Source organism: Notechis scutatus, chromosome 2 (genome assembly GCF_049901735.1).
Source record: "Notechis scutatus isolate UNSWTSFEM ecotype Mainland chromosome 2, rNotScu1.2, whole genome shotgun sequence".
NCBI lineage: Eukaryota > Metazoa > Chordata > Lepidosauria > Squamata > Elapidae > Notechis > Notechis scutatus.
Genome location: NC_142010.1, coordinates 59,471,657 through 59,492,961, shown reverse-complemented (window position 1 = coordinate 59,492,961; position 21,305 = coordinate 59,471,657). Strand labels below are relative to the sequence as shown.

The 21,305-nt window shown below is 40.5% G+C and overlaps 1 protein-coding gene across 3 annotated transcripts in view; it reads right to left on the bottom strand.

Moving 5' to 3' along the window:
- VGLL4 (vestigial like family member 4) overlaps positions 1 to 21,305 on the bottom strand; it is a 99,300-nt gene that overhangs the window by 52,268 nt on the left and 25,727 nt on the right. Inside the window, exon 1 of one of the 3 annotated variants that reach the window (XM_026680562.2) lies at positions 14,718 to 15,292. The exons of the other annotated variants lie outside the window; for them this stretch is intronic. Coding sequence (XP_026536347.1) covers positions 14,718 to 14,802 — 85 coding nt within the window. The 5' untranslated portion in view covers positions 14,803 to 15,292. Of the gene's footprint in view, positions 1 to 14,717; positions 15,293 to 21,305 lie in introns of those variants that run through there. 3 annotated transcript variants of the gene reach the window in all.

Here is a 21,305-nt window from a genome sequence, read left to right as displayed (position 1 = left end):
CTAGGAGCAGGGAAGGAAGAAGGTGAAATCACATGAATAGAACTGATTTAAAGATAGATTGCAGCATATATTTATTACAGTTTACAAGTTCACCAGATCATATATGAGTAATATTAGATCCTCAAACTATGGAATTAAATAGGACTTGTGAACTCACTGTGTGGTCTTTAAGAAAAGTTGAGATATTGACACCTCACCACAAAATCTTTTATGTAAACACCTTTTGGGGGATTAAGAAGTACCAATTTACTTTTTGAAATAGGCCCTGCTCCTAAACATAATATAGAACAGAAATCAAGAGTTGTCACTTTAATTCTTTTTCTTAATGAATCTTATGAATAGGAATTCGTGTTCCTTGGACTGATTTTGGTTCAGTCCCAACCACTGCCAGAGAAAGCTGAGTTCATGGATGGTAACAGAAAGTGAACAATGGAAATTTGTTACAGCCTCAGGTTATCAATTTTATAATCCAACTTCATGGAAAATGGGCACAGCAATGCAAGGTGATAGAAGATGCCACAGTTTTGGCCACTGAGTCAGCAGCACATGAGTCATATTTAATTTATGTCAGACAAAACATGCTGTCTGAAAAAAAAGACGTTTGCCTCATCCTCTCGCATGTGACCGAAGAATTACAATATGCTTTTCTATAATTATGATTTTATTTTGTCATACATGCAGAAGAAGAGAGTAACTTGTGTCTGAGACTGTTCCATTTTTTGGATTTTTTGTGACTGCCAAGTGTTATTGACTGCGGGGAATTTGCTGCGGTACCTACAATAGAACAGTGTCAAGGGGTTGGCGCTGGAATAAGAAAAGGCAAGCCTGATTTTTGACATGGCAAGAAACTGATAGAAACTGGTTTAATCTCATGCTCAAATCTGGAATTATGCGAAAAAGACCTGGCTCTTTTCTTTGATTTTCCTAAATTTAGCTTCATGTCAACAAGTTATATTGAGCAGGGATTTAATATCAAGTAAGTTATATGACCTAAAATGGGCTTTTATTTTACTCCACATTTTATATGGTGAATGGAGAATAATTAATTTAGAAATACCCAGAATCATTTTAAGGATAAGTGCAGCAGAAAGTCAGAAAAGTCTTGCCTGGAACTTCCAATTCATGTTTCCCAAAACATAAATCCTATGTTTAGTGATTGTTTTAGGTAATATTTCTAAAACAAAGAATGATTCTAGTTTATTGAGGATATACTGTACAGCTAATGACAGTTCTTAATTCATTTAGAATGTCTTTACACTGGTTTTTCTATCACCATTGTTTTTCTATCACATCTTATAACATTAATTACACACACCAAGTTGTAGGTTAGAAATATAAAGCAGAATAAATAGGTAATATTCTATACAATATCTTATAAACAAAGCCGAAACCATCTATAAAAGTAATTCATCAAATAAGAAAAAGAACTTGAATATCAATGACCAAAAAGCAATATTAAAAGTTGCTTTGGGTGAGATGTATAAATTTATCAAATATATATTTGATAAATAAATTTAAAAAATCCCCAAGACTCAAAATGTATCCAAGGATGGTACATATTTACCCTTGCTGTTTTAAAATTAGCTTAACTGCCATCTAATATTTTTAAAGAAGATTTAAAAGGTTAATGGATAATAATCATCATATGGCATAAACTAGCTCTGGTGGTCTTAGTGATTATCAGCACAATAGGTGCCATACCCCCAAAAAATTTGAACAACACTTAGAAAATCCGCACATTGACAAAATTTCCATCTATTAATTATAAAAGACTACACTGCTTGGATCCCCACACATACTACACTGATACATAATGACATCCTAGATACTTGGGAAGAGCTTGATGCATATTAAGGTCATTACCAACTAAAAAAACTGGCAGCTTTGCTTTCTCATTGTTATGCTGATGATGATTATCATCATCATCATCCAAAACAATGGGAGTACCACTTGAATACTATTGGAATCAACAAATTTACCATCAGTCAATTGCAAAGGCGACTTTATTTGGAACAGCTTCCATCCTTCAACCGATATCTGTAACATCATCAGACATCCAGATCTGCCTATCTTAGGTCCTTGGAAAAGACTAGACAGGTAGACAAAAATGCCAAATCCTGTCTGAACATCTAGCTGACTGTGTAACAAACCATAATAATAAAAATAATTGCAAGAAATACCCTTTGCCTACAAGAAGGAACTGGTGGAACAATCAAAGGAATAGAAAAGTAAGAAACTAATATGCTCTGGGATTTTAGAAATCAAACCAACAAACACACAACTACCCAGACTTAACTGTCAATAACAAAGGGAAAAAAAGTCTGGATAATGGATACTGCAATACATAGAGACAGCAGACTAGGAAAAAAAAGAACTGAGAAAGTCACAAAATATAAAGAAGACCTGCAAACAAAAGCAGAATAACTGTGGTCTAAGAAAGCAAAGATAGTGCCAATAGTGCTTCTTGGGTGCAATTCCAAAGTACAGTATCTGGACCATCACTTGAACATCATCAGCATTGACAAAACATCACTCAGTTGCAACAGTTTACATCCTCCAACAATATATTTAATATTATTAAACTATCACAAGTCCTTGGGAAGGACTTGGTAGGTAAGACAAAAATACTAAATCCAATCTAAACATCTGGCTGATTGTGCAACCAACCTTAATAGCAAAAGCACCAGTTTAATAGTCCACCAGGGATCCTGCAGCTGCATTCTACATGGATGATCTTGCATTGACAAGAGGATTAGTTATATTGATCTCTATGGTCCCCCTTCCAGTTCTGTGACTAGGTGATTCTGCTTGGGGTAAAAATCACTAAATTTCTGCAACTTTCAGGGATCTTATACATGTTGTATTCTTGCAGGATCCCATTTGAATCGGTCAAATGTTTATTCTTCCACATTTTTGGAATATTCTGGAGAGAGAGAAATTCCCTGATGATGGGCTCCAGCACGAGCCCGAAAGCTTGGAAGAATAAACCTTTGGTCCTGGTGACTGACTCAGTTTGGATTCTTCAACATTATCCTAGGACATGTATAATTTATCTTCATTAGCATGTTACATTTTTGTTAAATACATTTCACATTTTTCAAATTTTGATATCTATCTTTTTGCAACATATACAATTTTATGCTACAACATTTTTCTTAAATTTGGAGCCTGGAGTCTAGACACAAAGAGTTAGAAATTCTTTTTAACTCTGACCTGTGGTTTTACTGCGTTCAGTATAAAAATTGCATATGTCAGCATTCTTTTAGCTGGCTCCATGTGATTTAATTTAAGCCAACCACGGAATGACTGTGATAGTTTTCTAAGATGCCACAGCAGGCAAGCTGGAGATGAGATGGGGGGACTAAACAGAAGCAATGCACACCAGATGTTAGCACAGAACATCTAAAATTATTTAGCCAGATTAAGCATCCAAGAAAGAATTTCCTTCCATGCTATAATTATTTGCATCTAATTCAATGAGCCAGGATGCTTATATTCACTTAGAAGCAGCCACACATCTTTTTCATCCCAACAATGTGGGTGCGCTAAACAACAATTCCAATATTTCAACAGGCAACTTTTATGCACAACTAGAAATATATGTACACTGCAGGACTGGTATTCAAATATTTTTCGGTGGGTGTGGCTTGATGGGCGTGCTTTGCGCGTACGTGCACAGGTGCAGAGGCGTTCTAACTCGCCTCCTGTAAGCCTGCACAATGCCAGTCGCTTCAGCAGCTGCCGCATGGCACTCTTCTGTGCCGTGCAAAGCAGCTGCATTTCAAATTCAGTAGATAAAAGTGAGTATGGGAACCCGGGCGGGTGGGCCCAACAGCAGAGCAGCGGAGAGAACCGGTTCTGTCTCCGCTGCTCATCACTGCTACTGGCTCGCCAGAACCAGGCCGAACCGGTAGAATACCACCACTGGTACACCGTATATGACACCTAACTTTAAAAAAATTCAGACCCCAAAAAATTCAACTGCAACTTTTAGCTTCTATGTAAATACATACATACTTGGAATAGTAACAAAATATATCAATTGAAAATCAATTCTAGAGAACAATGACAACTGTTAATTCTTATAATAGGCAAACAAGGATAAAATGGGCGTTGGTAGAAGTTACCCTGAACGCCCTTTCTATCTATGCTGTGAGAGAGCCCAGGATGGGTTGACTCCTTCCTATGATGTCATTTAGCTAAGTCTGTACTAAGATATAAAAGCCAGCCCCCGGAAGAGACCCCAGCTTTGGCAAAGATACTTGACAGACTGAAAGGTGTCTCTGAAAGCACAAATGAATACAGAAATATGACTTACCTTCTCCGGACGAATCAAGGGAGGGGCTGGGCTCTCTCGCAGCATAGATAGAAAGGGCGTTCAGGGTAACTTCTACCAATGCCCATTCTCCTCCATGCTGCATCGAGAGCCCAGGATGGGACATACCAAAGCTTGCATATCCACGGGTGGGTCCTCATCCGGCTCATCACACCGACTGTTGAACCACTTGTTGAAGCACCCGTCTGCCGAAGGCTGCAGTTGCCGAGGCAAAGACATCCAGACAGTGGCCGCACGACAGATCTCCTCCAAGGGTGCTTGGGTCGCGGTTCTGGTAGAGTGCGCCGTCAGACCTCGAGGAACCAGAAGGGCCGCAGCTTTGTAGGCCTGCTCAATGCAAGATCTGACCCACCTGCTAATAGTAGGAGAAGAGGCCTTGTGCCCCAAGTGAGAAGGGAAAAGGAAACAAAATGGCTTCAGACTTCCTGAAGGAGGAAGTGCGCTTAATGTATATTCTAAGAGCCCTACCTACGTCTAGCGTGTGCCACTGCTGCTCTAAGTCATGGTGCGGGAGGGGGCAGAAGCCAGGCAACATAATGTCCTGGGACCTGTGAAACAGGTGTTAACCCTTGGAATAAATGAGGGGTCCAGACTGAGGACAACCCTATCATTGTGAAAGGAACAAAGGTCCTGTCTGATGGAAAGAGCAGCGAGCTTGGATACCCATCTGGCTGAAGTGATGGAAACAGGGAACACACCTTCAGAGTCAGGAAATGGAGAGACAATGTTCTAAGGGGTGCAAAAGGGGCTTTGTAAGGGCATAAAGGACCACATGAAGATCCCAGGAAGGATACCTGTGAACCACCGGAGGGTGCAGGTTGGAAGCCCCTTTCGAAAACCTCCTGACTGAAGGGTGATGGGATAAGGAAGGAAGCGAACCCCATGAAAGAACCGAGGAGAGGGCCTCAACCTGCCTGCGTAAGGTGTTGGGGGCCCAACCTTTCTCCAGATCATGCTGAAGGAATCTAAGAACCTCTGCCAACTGGGCTAAAGCGGGAGAGAGACCCTCCCTAAGGCACCATCGGGAAGGGCCTTCCAGGTGGCATCATAGATGCGCCTTGTGGGAGGTTTGCGAGATGCCAGGATAGTGAGGATGACCCTTTCAGGAAGATCAGCCTCCTCTAGCCACTGCCGCTCAAGTGCCACATGGTCAGCTTGAGCCACTGGGGCTCCGGGTAGAGCAGAATCCCCTGATGAAGGGAGATTAGATGGTCTGGGATCCTCCAAGGAGAAGCCACTGACAGGTTGACCAGGTCCGCAAACCAGGGCCTCCTTGGCCAATAGGGTGCCAGGAGGAGGAGCTCCGCTCGTTCCTCCAACATCTTCCAAATTACTGCCGGAATGATGGGAGCGGGGGGAAGGCATAGAGGAGACTTTTGGGCCATCTGCACCGAAGAGCATTGGTCCCCTCCGCTCCCTGGCAAGGAAACCTGGTGAAGAATCTTGTGACCTGGGCAATTTGAGGAGTGGAGAAGATCCACCTCTGGCATTCCGAATCTGAAGGAAAGGTCCCTGAATAGAGGAGGAGGAATAGACCATTCTGCCTGGTCGACTAGGCTCCTGCTGAGCCAGTCGGCCTGGGAGTTGTTGATCCCGGAGAAGTGGTCCACCGAGATCGACAACAGGTGTTGCTCTGCCCATAACCCCAACCATAGAGCCTCTTCCATGAGGGCTCTGGACCTTGTTCCCCGCTGGTTGACATGAGCCATGGCGGCCATGTTGTCCATAGGACTAGAACAGCCGGTCACTGAGAAATGCTTGAGAGCAGAAAATGGCTCTGAGCCTAGCCATTATGGGAAGGCCTGCTCTGACCTGGACCAAGGTCTGGCTATCTGGCCCTGCATATGAACCCCAACCCAGGAGGCTGTCGGTGGTTATCACTAGCCTGTCTAGACCTGAAAGAGTCCTTCCAGATTACGACACCACCAATTGAGAGATTCGTTGTGGCGGAGCGGACCTGATGGATGAGTGGCTGGTTCCTGCTCATGTAGGAGCAGGAACCATTAGAGTGGACAGGAGTGAAAATCCATGGCTCTGGAGATATGACAGGGTTGCAGATCGAGGGATGCATGGATGAAGGAGGACAGAATCAAAATGATGTCCAAGTAGCATTGGATCCTCACTGGAACAGAAAGCAGAGATGCCATCAATGCTTCCAGAACCTCCGGAGATAAGCCATTGAGATCAGTGGAAGAAAGGAGATCACCCTCCAGAACGCTCTCTAAAATAGAATGCAGAGTCTGCATTTTAAATAGCCTGTATTTTACAAATTGGCTGAGAAATTTTAGATCCAGGATGGTTCGCTACCCCCGCTGAGGTTTTGGGAACGATGAAAGGCAAGAATAAAGCCCACGTCCCATTGAGAGGGGGGAACAGGTTTGAATAGCTCGGATTTCAAGAAGGAGCTGAATGGCCTGATTCATGAGGTCTTGCCTTGAAATGTCCCGAGAGACAGGACAGATCAAAAAAACAATTTGGGGGGGGGGGGGTGCATTAGGAAGTCCAATTGTAATCCTGACCTAATAGTGCTGAGCACACAGGCATCCGCCATTGACTCCTCCCATTTGGAGGCAAAGAAGGCTAGGCGACCTCCGATGGGTGGGGAGAACGAGGGATTACTTAGAGCGACGGCAGGAATGACCCCCACCCTCCCGAAAGGGCTGTTTACCAGTATAAGGAGCTGGGCAATAGTCAGATCTCTTCCCAGAGGAAGACAGAATTTTACTTTTATCTCTGGTTTCGATGAGATAAGGTTCCAGAGCATCGCCAAAAAGCTTATCGCCTGCGAATGGAACTGAAACCAGCTTCCATTTACGGCATGACTCCGCCTGCCAATTTCTGAGCCATAACAGTCTTCTTGCTGCTACTGAAGATGCCATGGCCCTAGATGCAAATTTGGCGGAATTGAGAGTGGCATCTGCAGTGAATTCCGCCGCTGCGATAATCTTATTAAGGCCTTGGTGAGACCAAAGGTCAGATGTAGGCAATCTAATCTGGAGTTGGTGCAGCCACCGTATGGATGCCCACGTGAGAGTGCCAGAAAATGGGAACAAGGCCAGAACCGGAATGTCAACAGAAGGCACTGCCAGGGAATTGTCCAGGGCTGCGCTGACATTGTAGAAACGCTTATCCAGAGAAGATGGGCGAAGACCTGCCGAAGGGGAAGCGCATTGTTCCTTGACCATGTCCAGGGACAAAGCGGGAGAAGGCAAAACCCCTGCATGCACTAAAGGCTTGGAGAAGAATGAGTCTCCCTGGCTAGAGGGAATTCCTTGTGGCTCGGGAGCCACTTCCTCTGGCAACAGCTTGGCAGTGACCAAGGCCATGCTGAGTAATGGCCTGAAGAGAGGATTGAAGACCAATGCAGAGGATGTCTGCTCTGGGCGAGAGTCCTCTTCCTCTGAAAGATTTTGGTCAAAGGTCTTGCCCTCTTCACGTTCTGAACGAGAGGAGTAACTGTGTTCAGATGGTGAAGCCCTTCCCTCCTCATCAACCTCCTCCCATTCTGGTAGAGAAGAATGGACCCTGAGGTCCTGGGGCCTGTGTAAATCAGGGTGATGAGGCAAGGAACTTATAGATTGAGAAGGGAGAAGGGCCTGAACCCTTCCAGAGGTCGAAGGATTTGCTTGAAGCCTTCAGCCAATCCCTGCCTAATGGCCAAAGAGACAACATCTTGGATATCCCCTGGTCTATGCTCAAAAGGGGCAGAAGGCCAAAGGCCCGCTGCTGTGGGAGTGAAGGTGGCTTCAAGCCTAGATTGAGAAGAGGTTTGAGGCCTGGAGGGAGGGGGAGGAGCATCGGTCCCAGAAGCCTGTTGGAAATAAGGCCCAGATCTGCTTAGATCCTGAGGATCATTGTACTGCAAAAGCCTCAGGAGACCAGGATGGAGGATGGAAAGGCTCATAGATAACTTCTCCTTCCCTGGGAGGGCATGGCTGGGTCCCACAGGTATCACCTGAAACATGCTGTAGTTGCACTCCCTTCTGTTGAATAGTTCAGTTGAACTGCCTCTCTAGGGCTGCATGTCTGTGCTTTTCTGCCCTCAACTCAGCCTGAGTTGCCTTCTTAGGGGCTAGAGCCTTAGCTCTGATTTTAGCAGCCACCTCCCTCTGGACTGACTGGGTGCGTTGCCTACAACTTTTTCTCTTATTGGCTTAAGAGACTGTTCCACTGGGGAGGGGGACTCTGCCTGAGCCTTAGCTTGCTCCATTTGAAGAATAAAGGCTCTTACAATGGAAAGAAACTGTTTGTAAATTTTTTGTATTAAGCCCCTTAGAGTATAAATTGGCCCCCAGGCTTACAAAATGGCTGCTCACCTCGTGGTGGAAGGCTTCAATCCAAGATGGCCGCTGACTGTGGGAAACAGGCTCCGAGATCAAAGAATTTCTCCTTAGGCTATAAAGAGCCCCGAGTGAAGTCAGCAAAGGAAAGGGCAGCCTCTGGCCACACGATCAGCTGGCTGACGCTGGTATCAGTTTGCCGATCGCTTTTTATGACTGCTCAAACCACAGGGGTGGGGGAGGTCTACAGACGCTGCCCAACTTGCCTGAACAGCACTCTGGCAACACTGCTCCCAATGCTGCAGGAGACAGAGAGCCCTGCTCTCCTGGAAGAGCAGCTGCCCAGATCCTGGGAGCTGCTGAAGCGAGGAAAAAAGGTACTGAAGATCGCTGGTGAGTGTTATCTACAGAACCTCAGCTGGCTGAAGCTGTTATCAGTTTGCTGATCGCTTTTTACGACCGCTCAAACCGCAGGCGTGGGGGAGGTCTACAGACGCTGCCCAACTTGCCTGAACAGCGCTCTGGCAAACGCTGCTCACAACTTTGCAGGAGAGAGAGAGAGAGAGAGAGAGAGAGAGAGACCTGCTCTCCTGGAAGAGCAGCTGCCCAGATCCTGGGGGCTGCTTGAAACGAGGAAAAACGGCACTGAAGATCGCTGGTGAGTGCTATCTAACAGAAGCTTTCAGAGACACAGCTACTGACTGAAAGGAGCTGAGTCAAAAGCTGGGGTCTCTTCCGGGGGCTGGCTTTTATATCTTAGTACAGACTCAGCTAAATGACATCATAGGAAGGAGTCAACCCATCCTGGGCTCTCGATACAGCATGGAGGAGAATTTCATAATGAATCAACATTTTTAAATGTCCAAAATTACTTTGTATTTTAAATATGAAAAACAACCAGAGAGTGAATCTTCCCTCGCTCCCTCCCCCCCCGCCCCGCATTAAAAACAACAGAACTGTTTAAGTCACTAAAGCAATGAAAAGAGGCATTATTTTTCTGTGTAAATCTGAACCCACAAAGGCAATTCCTGAGTGTAAAGTTCATTCAACATCTCCTAAAATTATTCAATTTAGATACAAAGAAGCTAAACACTATTAACAAATCAGACTTCAAGATAGCAATTCACAAGCCTTTAAACAAACTACTCAATGCACATTAGATCTCACGTTTTTTTCTCCTCCTCAAATATCTGTATGCTGGGCTGCCTTGGAAGAAAGACACAAAACTGTTTAATTTGTATAACTCTGCCAAATGTTGTTTGCAGCCAACTAATGCTTCATCCTTACAGGAAGTAAGCGAAGCAATTATGTAATATGCAACTAAGTAATATGAGCTATCATGCAAAAATGGAGGGAAAAGTAGTGGTTCTGATCTTCACATATGGATCTAATTTCTTTTGTTATAAAATTCAATTTTCTAGTCTGTCTATATAAAATGTACTAGAAATAACACTATTTGGGGCCTCAAAACATGCCTAAAGGGAATTGTCTCAACTTATTACATTTCTTATTTCTTGCTCAAGTCATATTCCAAAATATTGTATGACAAAAAATAACTGGAATAAAGAAGGACAGACTCCATCATGTCCACATAAATATAGGAATGGTTCGGTCTAATGGCACCTGCTTATGAAGAAGTTCACTTATAGGAATATGGTTACAGATAGAAAAGATCTTTTGTAACATTTATTTTGCATCTATCCTGCTTTATGGTGTATTTTAAAATTTCATGGATGTGAAATTTTATTTTAAGTTACTGTAATCATACAAGTAATATAAATTGTTCCAATAAAGAATCTTCAAGGTGAAGACAAAAATGAAGTCTGACTTCCTGTAAAACGCCTGGAATTCTGATATAAGGATTCCATGGTACTCTGGAGCCAAATGGCCATCAAGCCACAAGGCAAGGATTGGCAGGAATTCCTACTAATGAATAACAGTGGTCCAAATGGAATTATTGCAATTTAAGCTATGCCACAGCCAAACCAGAAGAAAATGAACATGGTTTCCCAAAGTGAATAACAGGGTATGAATTCTGGTGTAAGGCAGCAGCAACCTAGGAGCAGTGCCAAAGCCCCATGTGGGAGGGTCCAAGTAGAGACAGAGAAGCAGAAAACGCCATGAGTTGATGAAGAAGCAACACCATCCCTCCAATTTTGCTCTATTTGAAAAAAATAAAATAAAATCAAAGTTAATGAGTGTATTGCAGTATGGACCTTTGAAACTTCAAAATCTAGCACATTTTCCACCTTAAGGTGGAATTTAAGGTGAATGAAAATAAATATAGCACGTATATTCCGTTGCCTTGCCCAGTTCCCACTTCTTTCCACAGATCTTTTTCTAGTGGACTGCATGCAAAATTTTTAGTGTTTTACAGTTTTTATCTATAATCTGGATAAAAAGCAGTAGGAATGAATTCATCAAAATTACTACTGAAATGTAGAGATCCCTCCCAAAAACCTGTATTCGTGGAGTTACATCCTATAGCACATGCCACTACCTATCCAACTCCCATACAAAGTTCATAGGAAGGTCATCAAAGACTTGGCAAGGTTCAAACCTGGTGCTATTTCTAGACACACTATTAACATGATCTCGAGTGCTCAAAAGTTCACTGTGTCTTCCACTACATTTTACTATGCTTGTCTATTATCATAGCCAATCTATTAATCCTGTGAAGGATCTATGAGGTCCTGTAATAACAACATGGAACCAGAGCAAAAAACAGCTTGGTTATTATTATTATTATTTTTAAACCCTGCTATCTATATGGCTTAAAAGCAAAGACTAGGCCTGCATTGCAATACTGGAAAAACAAAAGAAGAAAACTGCCATATAGCCTGTTGAGCAGTCTTGCTCTTGAAGTGGGAAACCAACAGGCCCTCCACTAATATGTATAAAAGTGACTATTTTAAAAAACAGCTCAGCGAGTATTAAGAAGTATGGCACTGGTCCCCAATCAGCTATACTGCAGTACTATTTTTCCCCTCCTATGGCACTGATATTTATAAAGTTTACTTAAGTGGAGGTGGGGATAAGGGGGGAAAATACCTTACAACAAGAAACAATCTATTACTTGTGGACTACTACAATATCCCTACAATAAAAGCGCTCTTTTAGACATCTGGATCCCTATTTCAAGCAAACAACTGCATAGACAGCAGGAAAGAAAAAGATGGATTGCTTGGATGTCTTTGAAAAATATACTTGCAATTTATTATTATTTATTAAATTTATATGCAGCTCATCTCCCAGTTAGAGGCAACTTTAAAATCTAAGCTCATAAAGGAATACTATTCAGAAGGGTGTGTTTCACTTTTATGGTCCTCATGTGTTTTCTATGTATATTAGTATATTTTCCACAAGGAAAATCCCACACAGTAAAGTTATCTGAAGAGTTCCAGACTTCTCCATTACTCTATTACTCCATTTTCTTCTAGTAGAAAGATGATCTCTCTTCTGGAAAGTCTCATAATGTTCCAGGACCTATTCTGTAAGTGTTTGTGTTAATAATAACCTAATAGACTATGTTCCTTTTCAAAGACATTTTTTTTCATACTGAGCAGAATAGATTATTAAACAGCCTCAGAAGCTTATATTCAAATGTCTATTTAGTTTTGCTTTAGGAAACACTTTTCCTTCAGAAAATTTTGCAATTCTGATTTTTCATCATAATCCTCTCTTGTAATAAATGTGTAAATTCAAAAATAATTGAGTTAAAAAATAAGGGCAGTGTTATTTCTGAAGTACATTCTTTAATTGCTTAAGAGGGAATTTTCCCAGCTCATACCCTCCAAATGCACTGGCCCACAACTCACAGTGCCTAGGCATGGCAAATGGAACTGCAGCCCAACAGGTTGTTGGGAGAACATCTGTCTAAGGAAGGGGGGAAAGTGCGTATTATTCTCTCTGCTCCAATAAGAGAATCAATTTTCTCTTACTAACACAGTGAAATTTAAAATTTTTAAAAATTATTACATTTTTCTCATGATCTTACTCATCTTGACTGTACATATATACACTGTCAACTGCAGTAGGATTAGTTGTAAGGCTCTACCTTGTACATGTACAATACATGACAGTAGCATGGAAGAGCCTTCCCTATTCTAAGAACACATAGTAGAGCTGTGGTGGCGCAGTGGTTAGAAAGCAGTACTGTAGGCTAACTCACCGCTCAGTCCAGGAGTTCAAGTCTGAATGGCTCAAGGTTAACTCAGCCTTCCCTCCTTCTGAGGTTGGTTAAATGAAGACCCAAATTGTTGGAGGCAATATGCTATCTCTGTAAACTGCTTAGAGAGAATTGTAAAGCACTATGAAGCAGTATAAGTCTAAGTGCTATTGCTATGTTTAAAGTAGAAGAAAATGTACACACCCACAGATGCTTTATAAACTTCTTATTTTGTTTCTATTTACATTTTCTAAACATTTAAGCATAGTTGTATTTTTCTTGATTTTAATCAAGAGGAAGAGTATTACAGAACAGTAACACTCGCCCCAAACAATAGGCTCTTTAAAGGGGAAATACTATTAGCAAGTCTTGCCATGGCATCAACTTTTATAAAAAAAAGGAAGCTGGCAAACCTGTAAAAGATGGCCTAACTTTTTGCAACTTGGTACCCCAACTGATGTCCTGGGGCTCCAGGTTTCAGAATGGGCGTTGGTACCTACCTGATACGCCCGTTCTCGTGGAGCTGCGTAGGTACCAGGCTGAGAAAGGCTTTAACAAGAATTCTCTGAAAACATCTAGGGTAAGGTAACATCTTCCCCCACAGTCATCTCTAATATTTGCTATTTTAAAACAGGAGATTTGAAGACATACGTTCTGAGGAGTATTTATTATTAATTTATTGAAAAGGCCTTGTTATTTCAGCTGACATGTTTCCAGTGCCAGCATTTCAGTGCCAGCTTTCTCATTTGTTTTTCTTTTCCTATTCTTAGCAGATTTATATTTTGCTATCCTCAACAAATTCTTCACAGATCTCTATTAAACAAAGCACTCTCCAAACAATAGTGGAAAACTTTCAAACTGCAAAACCGGAAAAGAGAGATTGAGAGGTCTGTGCAATGTTTGTGTGTCAGCCTGTCTGCTGGTACTTTGCACATACGCCAACAGAAAAGCAGCCCTACTGCCAACCAGAACTAGTGATGCCTATCTTCCTTTCCTTTCCTTTCCTTTCCTTTCCTTTCCTTTCCCTTTCCCATTACAGCCTTTTCAAACTAAAACTGAATTTGTTAAAAAGCAGTAAAATTGTGCCTCCCTTATAACCAGAACTGGGATACGGGTGAGGTTGGGTAATGCCACTGTAGTGTTTGTATATTGGTGAGGATAAAATTCCATATCAGCAAAGCACACATATGGGGATTAAAAGAGAGAGAGGTAGAATCAGCTAGAAAATGGCCAGAGTGCCTGCTTTCCAGCAGCTGTGTAGCTTTTAAGGGTGAGGGGCAGACTGCTGAGCAGACCTGGAGGGAGGAGATGTGGGACCAGGGGAGGGGAGGGGAGTTGGTTCTCTATGTCAGAGCTTTCTCAGAGCTGTACAGGAAATGAGAAGTCAAACAAAGGGCCACTCTGTATTCTGTAATTCAGACACCCTTCAATCCCTGGAGCCAAGTAATTTAAAAAAAACTTTATTATGTCCTAAAACCAGCAACTGATATGACAGAAAAACAACTTGCCACACTATCATACAGCCATTGTTGCCGCTCATCTGTATTTAATGTAGAAAGGAAGCATGTAGAAGCCATGTATATCGTCAAGAAAAACCCATCCAGGCAAAGGAAAGCTTTCAGAAGCTACAGAAATCAAAGTCTTCTGACACAACTAAATAAACATTTCATCTATAATGATATTCACTGCCTTTGCAAGATGCAACTTGTGCCCACTTTGAGACAGAGTGCAAAGAAAAAAGACCCCAATCTTTCTAATTGAAAAGAGTCAATACTGTAAATGATTTTTGCTTTCTGGACACAATTGTAGGGACGCGGAAGGAGAATAGCCCCACAGCAAAGGCTCCAAGTCAGAGGAAACTCAACAGAGGTTTTACAAAGGAAAAGGGGGGGGGGGGAGGAAGCTACAGGCAACAGGCATCATAAGTTACTACCTTCATACTGGCGGAGAATGCCGATATTGTTGTTCATCTTGTCCAAGTACTGGTAATTCAACAGGTCCATCTTCATAAATAGCATTTAGTGGGCTAGCAAAGAAGACCAGCTTGCTTGCTTTCACCCCGCCAACAGCAGCGAGAACACAGGCAAATAAATGCTCCAGGCTCCTTCCCAAGTTCCACCAGCCTCAAGGCCCAGCCTCCGACTAATCAAAACAAAAGTATATTAAAAATGGAGTGGAAGGGGGAAGGCGGGCGGGAGGCAAAATAAAAAAAATCCTCCTTCAGAAACTCAAGATCTGGAGGCAGAAAGTGGAGAGTAGGTTATGCCCACCGTCGCCACTGAGATTGCGCTGGGGGAGGGTAAGGCCTGGAAGAGCTCAGGCTTCCTAGGACAAAGACATGCTAATTCTCCTCACAGCCCGCTGCAAGTTAACTGCGCTGACATGCAGGCTATGCTTGGTATGACTCCTATGTAAACTAGCTTCCTCTTTCTAGCAGTCAGCTAGGACTGAGCATGCTCGCTGAATCCCTGGAGCTCTTCAAATGTCAGGGATATTTTCTGCACAAGATCAGGCTCTAAATGCACAGGGAGTTTTGAAAGCAAGACAGAGGAGAAGGAGGAGGAGCTGTTGAAGACGGCACAGAAGGGGCCATGTCAGCCTCTGCCCTTACAGGAAGCACAGCTGCCACTACAGAACTGGAGAAGAAAAAGAAAACACCAAGCTGCTTTTGACAGTCTAAGCTGGAAAGTTAAATCAACGTATTGGGTGGATTCATTTCTGAAAATAGAAGCTGACACCTTTGCTTCTTCTTTTTTCCTCCCCATTTTCACATTCCTAATCTATTTTTAATTCCAAACTAATCTCAATCCAAAACACTGCACACTGTTGAACAAAAATGATGGAGTTTTGCTTACAAACGAAACTTAGCTGGCTGTAATACAACTGCCATTATTTAATTCCATATGCACTACAGTTAACCATGCACATAGAAAAAGACTAATATACTGTGACGTTTTAATTAATTGTTGTAATATTTAAATATCTGGTTAAAAGTTGTAAGTTCCCAAAAGAGTACTTTAGAGCGACAGGAACCTGGCATCCTTGTTTCAGATACATTTAGGCATTGTTTAATTCTTGGTTTGCTACACAGCAAATGTTTTCTTAGGATGAGTTGGAATAAGCAATGGCACTTTTGGAGAAACTGAGATTTGGACTGCGACAGCAGGATTATAAAGTGCCAAATAGAAGAGGGAGAACAGCTCATCACAAGGGGCCCTTGAGGGGAGGGGGAAACCAAATAGTCATGTTGAAGTTAAAGCAAGATAAATTTATTTTGGATATCAGAGAATGCTGGGGTTTTGTTTTTTTTTTCATTTTGAGAAACAATCTTGCAATAAACCGTTTCTAGTTTGCTGGATTCCCCCCCCCCCCACACACACACCTCTTGCAGTTTTTTTAAAGAAACATGACACATTAATCTGCTGGAGGCAATATTGTGTTGAGGAGTTGAAACAAAACTCCTATTTATAATTTATTTTTGTTTTTAAATGTTAGGTCAGATTCTGTCAGATTTATAATTTAGGGAGTTTAATCATATCTGCATTTACTACTTACACCTAGAAATTACCCCAATAATTTTCTTAAGAAGACTGCTTATATGAAGTAATAGAAGTTTAAGATATAAAACAGCAAGCAATATACAGCAGTTTAAAATTATCCCTCTCAATGAAAAAAATAATTGTTTTCAAATATAGTTTCCTCAAGCAAACTTAGCTGATCTCTAAAAGGCCAAATGGAGGTGAAACCTGGTTACAATTTGGATGGGAGACCACCAGATTTCTCAGAGCTATAGACAAGACTGGGAAGTCAAAAAGCATCCCACAAGAAAGAAAGCCACTTTCATGCTATTTCATGTACTTATCCAGAGCTGACTTCAACATGAAGGAGAAATTTCCTTTATCTAATTTTATAATATTCTTTATTAATAACATTTGTTCACTGTATAATCACTTTATTTATCATGTCACACAGAATAGTCTCTAAAAGTCTTTTGAAAATCCTCTTTCCATCCAATTATTCTTAGAATCAAATCAAATGTGTTTAATTAGCTGCATTTTGATTTTTCTGTGATACAAGACTTGGTCACAAATGGATTGAAACTAAGTGACTATAATGATGTCTAGGAGGAATTAAATGGTCTTGTTTTATGTTTATTATGTATTCCAACAAATAAGATATAATTTATGGATTAAATTTGCATGTTCAGACTAAAGTTTCCTTCATTCTGAAATGTTAATCTTAAAACTGTAAAGTTCTTCAAATTATTATCTTACTATATTTTAATTCACCTTAGGTTCACTTATTTTTAGTGATATAAAGCAGTCCAATATCCCATTATGCTGGCAGCTACAACTACCAGGATTATACCAACATATAATCCGCCTCAATTTTCTATACTCCAGCAGCACCCTAAAATCAACATCCTTGTAACTTTATAACTGATCCATCAATCACAGTTTGGAACCACAAACGTTTGTACCAAAGTGTAGCAACAGCAAACACATTGTAATGATACTGTAGAACTAATCCTCTACTCTCTCACATATATAAGTCACATCTTTTGCCAAGCAAGCCCTATCCGTTTTTTTCATTCCCGGTGAATTGAATGACACCAATTGACACCTACAGTTAGATACTGAATTGTTTTGACAACCTAAACAATTTACTAAGGAACAAATTACAAAGAATGTCATTCCAGCTGGATGAAACCAGAAATGAGAAACTGCTAATTGTCATAGTGAGCCATTAGTCTAATATATTGGAAGAAAGAAAGAAAGAAAGAAAGAAAGAAAGAAAGAAAGAAAGAAAGAAAGAAAGAAAGAAAGAAAGAAAGGAAGGAAAGAAAGAAAGAAGGAAGGAAGGAAAGGAAGGAAGGAAGGAAGAAAGAAAGAAGAAAGGAAGGAAGGAAGAAAGAAAGAAAGAAAGAAAGAAAGAAAGAAAGAAAGAAAGAAAGAAAGAAAGAAAGAAAGAAAGAAAGAAGATGGATTTCATGGAGAATAATCTAACCTTCAGTGTAATTCTAGGATATATTGGTTATCTGCTTAACCTAGACTCGTCTAAAAAAAGAAAATAAATGAAAACAGTCTACTAGACTAACTCTCTACATTTGTTGTTTTTAACATTATTCTACTTAATATTTATTTTATTAATAATTTATTTTATTAATAATTAAATATTAATATTTATTATTCTACTTTGAAAATATTTAAAATAAAATTCAAGTGTCTATTTTCACTGCCACAGAGAAGTAGTACATAGCATTAAATATTTAAGAATCTGGTTTTGATTAGTACATTGCATTTCAGATAGTGGAGCAAATGTATCAATTAAAGGCATCCATAATTGCCAAATTTCATACACATATATTAATAAATGTTCATGAAAAAAATGTGAATCACCTCCAAGAAGTATCTTTTACAGTACTAAAACATATTACAACTCTTTTCTAAAAAGTAATTCCCTATAGTCTCATAAAAGAATTTGATGAGACTGTAACGATTACAAAAAAGTTCAGCTTGAAATACAATCAATGTTAAACATGTATCATTCCAAACTTTGCTCACTATACATGATCATGTTTCATAATTTACATTAAGTAATAATTTTCATTCATTTTAAGAATTGACCACTGAATATTTTGTAGTATTGGTTGTGTGCTTTGTACCCTATAAGTGCATAAGCGCACCAACGTGCCTACCGTCCGTCCTATTGTTTCTTTTATTTTTCTTATATGTATACATTTCATGTATTCATAACTATGTTTATCCTTATACTTATTAACTTGTAAGCAATTGACAAATCAAATAAATAAAAATAAAATAAAATATAGAACACAGTATAACAGTATTTAAGACAAAATAAGACAAAACAATAATAGTAAGAGAAATTGCACAAGGTTCAGTCTCTCCTTATTACATTAGACTTGATAATGACTTTTAGTAGATTTTAAGATTTCCTAGGTTTTTAGAAGTTTTCTTGGTTGCAACTATGTGACTAAGCCCGGGTGCCAACACTGCATTGTATAATTAAATATACTCCCACTCAAGTGAAAGCTGTAATTTGGTGTAGCACATGAATTTTTCTGGAAAAAAAACTGTACCTTTCCAAATATGTTTTAGTACAATACTGTCCTCTACAGGCAATGCTGAAGACATGTGCATGCTATTACAAATTATAGATATTTTGTTAAAAGTTGGCTGCTTTACATTCATCTAGAAAAAGTTAGCTATGTACCCAGATGGCCACTTTTGTCTTTGAATTACTAATATCATTTTCTTTAACCATTCCATCTGACCAATAGGAAGTATATTTGCTAAATCACTTCCCCACTAATATACAGTAGATCATACAGCTATAATATGAAAAAAGAAGGGGCCAGTGATGGTTCTGGATATGAAGATAATGAAGATTTTTTTAAAAAAACCAGGCAGCTATAATAAGGCTCCTTTTGAAGTTGCTCATAAATGAAAACTAAACAGTGACAATCACTCCTCAAAAAGGACCTTAACCAGAACTACAATCAGTGCAGTCCCCTGGACTCATGGCATCTAAGGCACTCTGCAGAGTTATACCCATTTTTAGATTGAGAGGCAATGCTCAGCCTTTCTCATGTCCAAATTGGCCCATTGCGATGGGCCCATTTACACGGCGTTGCTCTTAAAAAGTATGTGGGAGCTTCAGTTGATCCAGAATATGAAACAATCTGTGGTTCTCAGTATACCAAAGTAACACCATTGTTATGGGAGCTTCATTGGCTCCGAGTAAGTTTCTTGTTGCAATTCATATTCTGGTTATCACCTTTAAAAATCAACATGGCATAGTGTCAGACCTCCTGCTTCCAGTGGTTTTGCCAGTCCCACAAAATCGAGCAATAGTGGACCCATTCCAGATTCCTTCAATGAAGCAAGACCAAGAAAGTGGGCATTCTTTGTGGCCCTGGCTGTGAAACAGCCTCCTCCATGAAATGTGGATGGCAGTGAACCAACTGCTCTTCCCCAAAGCATACCAAGACAATAATGGAGCCCTATGTATATGTATTACTAAGTTGTCTGTGCAAAATGGTTGTGCAATTGCACTAGTTGTGACCTTCCATGCCATAGGAGGACCTAGCAACAGTAACTCATGCCTCATTACCATCAGGCAGAAAATTGCAACATGCTTTTATATGGGGCTATTTGAAAAATACAAAGGGTCCACTCCATACTGGTTCCTAGCATTTGGAGCACATGATTCTGTGGACCCTCTAATAGCTGCCAAGGAATTATCACTGTTACACAAAGTCAAAATTTGACTCAGAAAGAAGAAGTTACAATTACTCTAACATGCTGATACCATCTGCACTACCACCTCTTTTGCAGAGGCAAAAGTAGGAAACATTATGAAAATGTATACTAATGAGAATGGCCCTAGGAAGTTATTTGCTTGCTCACCAGTTTCTGCTCATACCACACCCTTGCTCTCCATTTAAAATACTTTAGCAATCCACGAGTCTTTTCATGTAGTAGAACATGTCTAACCTGTAAAGATAGTATACTGAAGAACTAAAAGATACCAAATCGTGAATCAGCTTGCAACGATGCTGGTGTATGTCTGTCTAAACAATTCTCGATGGTACTTCACGGTACCAAATGGTATTTCAGAGACAAATCCTCCTTTCCTGCAATATCCTTTTCCTTCCACTTCTCCTGCAAACATTATTTAGCTAATACCTAGAACACATCCCTACTTAAAACTTTTATTACATGACTCTTCCTTAGTCCTTGTCAATTCTCCTCTCACCACCACGATTTATAGTGTCTGGAATATAAACAGCTGAGAAACAAAACAAAAAAGCTCTTTCAAAAATGAGAGAACACGTGGGATCTAATCTATAATTTTAAAAAAGCAGAAGTAATTATGATGCATTTTTAAAATGTTGCTTTTGGAAGACCCAAGGAAAAAAATAACACTACTGAAATCTTCAACCTGAATTCTTGATTCTGAAGCCTAGAGCACTTCAGGGAAGGCAGGGAGGGGCTCTACTGTAGCAACAACAGGGTACCCACAAGGAAGCTGAGTCAGAATTCCTCCTGGGGCTAACAAGAATGCAAAGCCAGAGATAAAACTGCTCTGACAAGTTTGAAACACACATCACATAAAAGTATTTTCTTCAGCAAATGCATTGCTTCTTTCCACCTCACCAAATATCCTCTCAATTCTACCCAGACTACATCTCTCATACAGAGTTGAGAAGCATTCTCCATGTGAAGACAAATCACCGTTAGACCTTGCACGCAGCTGGTGGAGCAAAGATTCTGGGAGGCATAAAGAAAGGTATAGCAATCAGAGCTGGGCTGCAAACCTGACTATACACTACACACCAGTAAAGGTTTTGTTTTCATTTTTAGTATTTCTTTGTTGCCATCTAGTTGTTTTCTATGTTTTGGAAGTCCGGTTATTATAGACCTAAGGAAGGCATATAAACCATCCCAGAAGGGAACCTAGAAATAAGTATATATAAGAAATATCCCTCAATGTGACT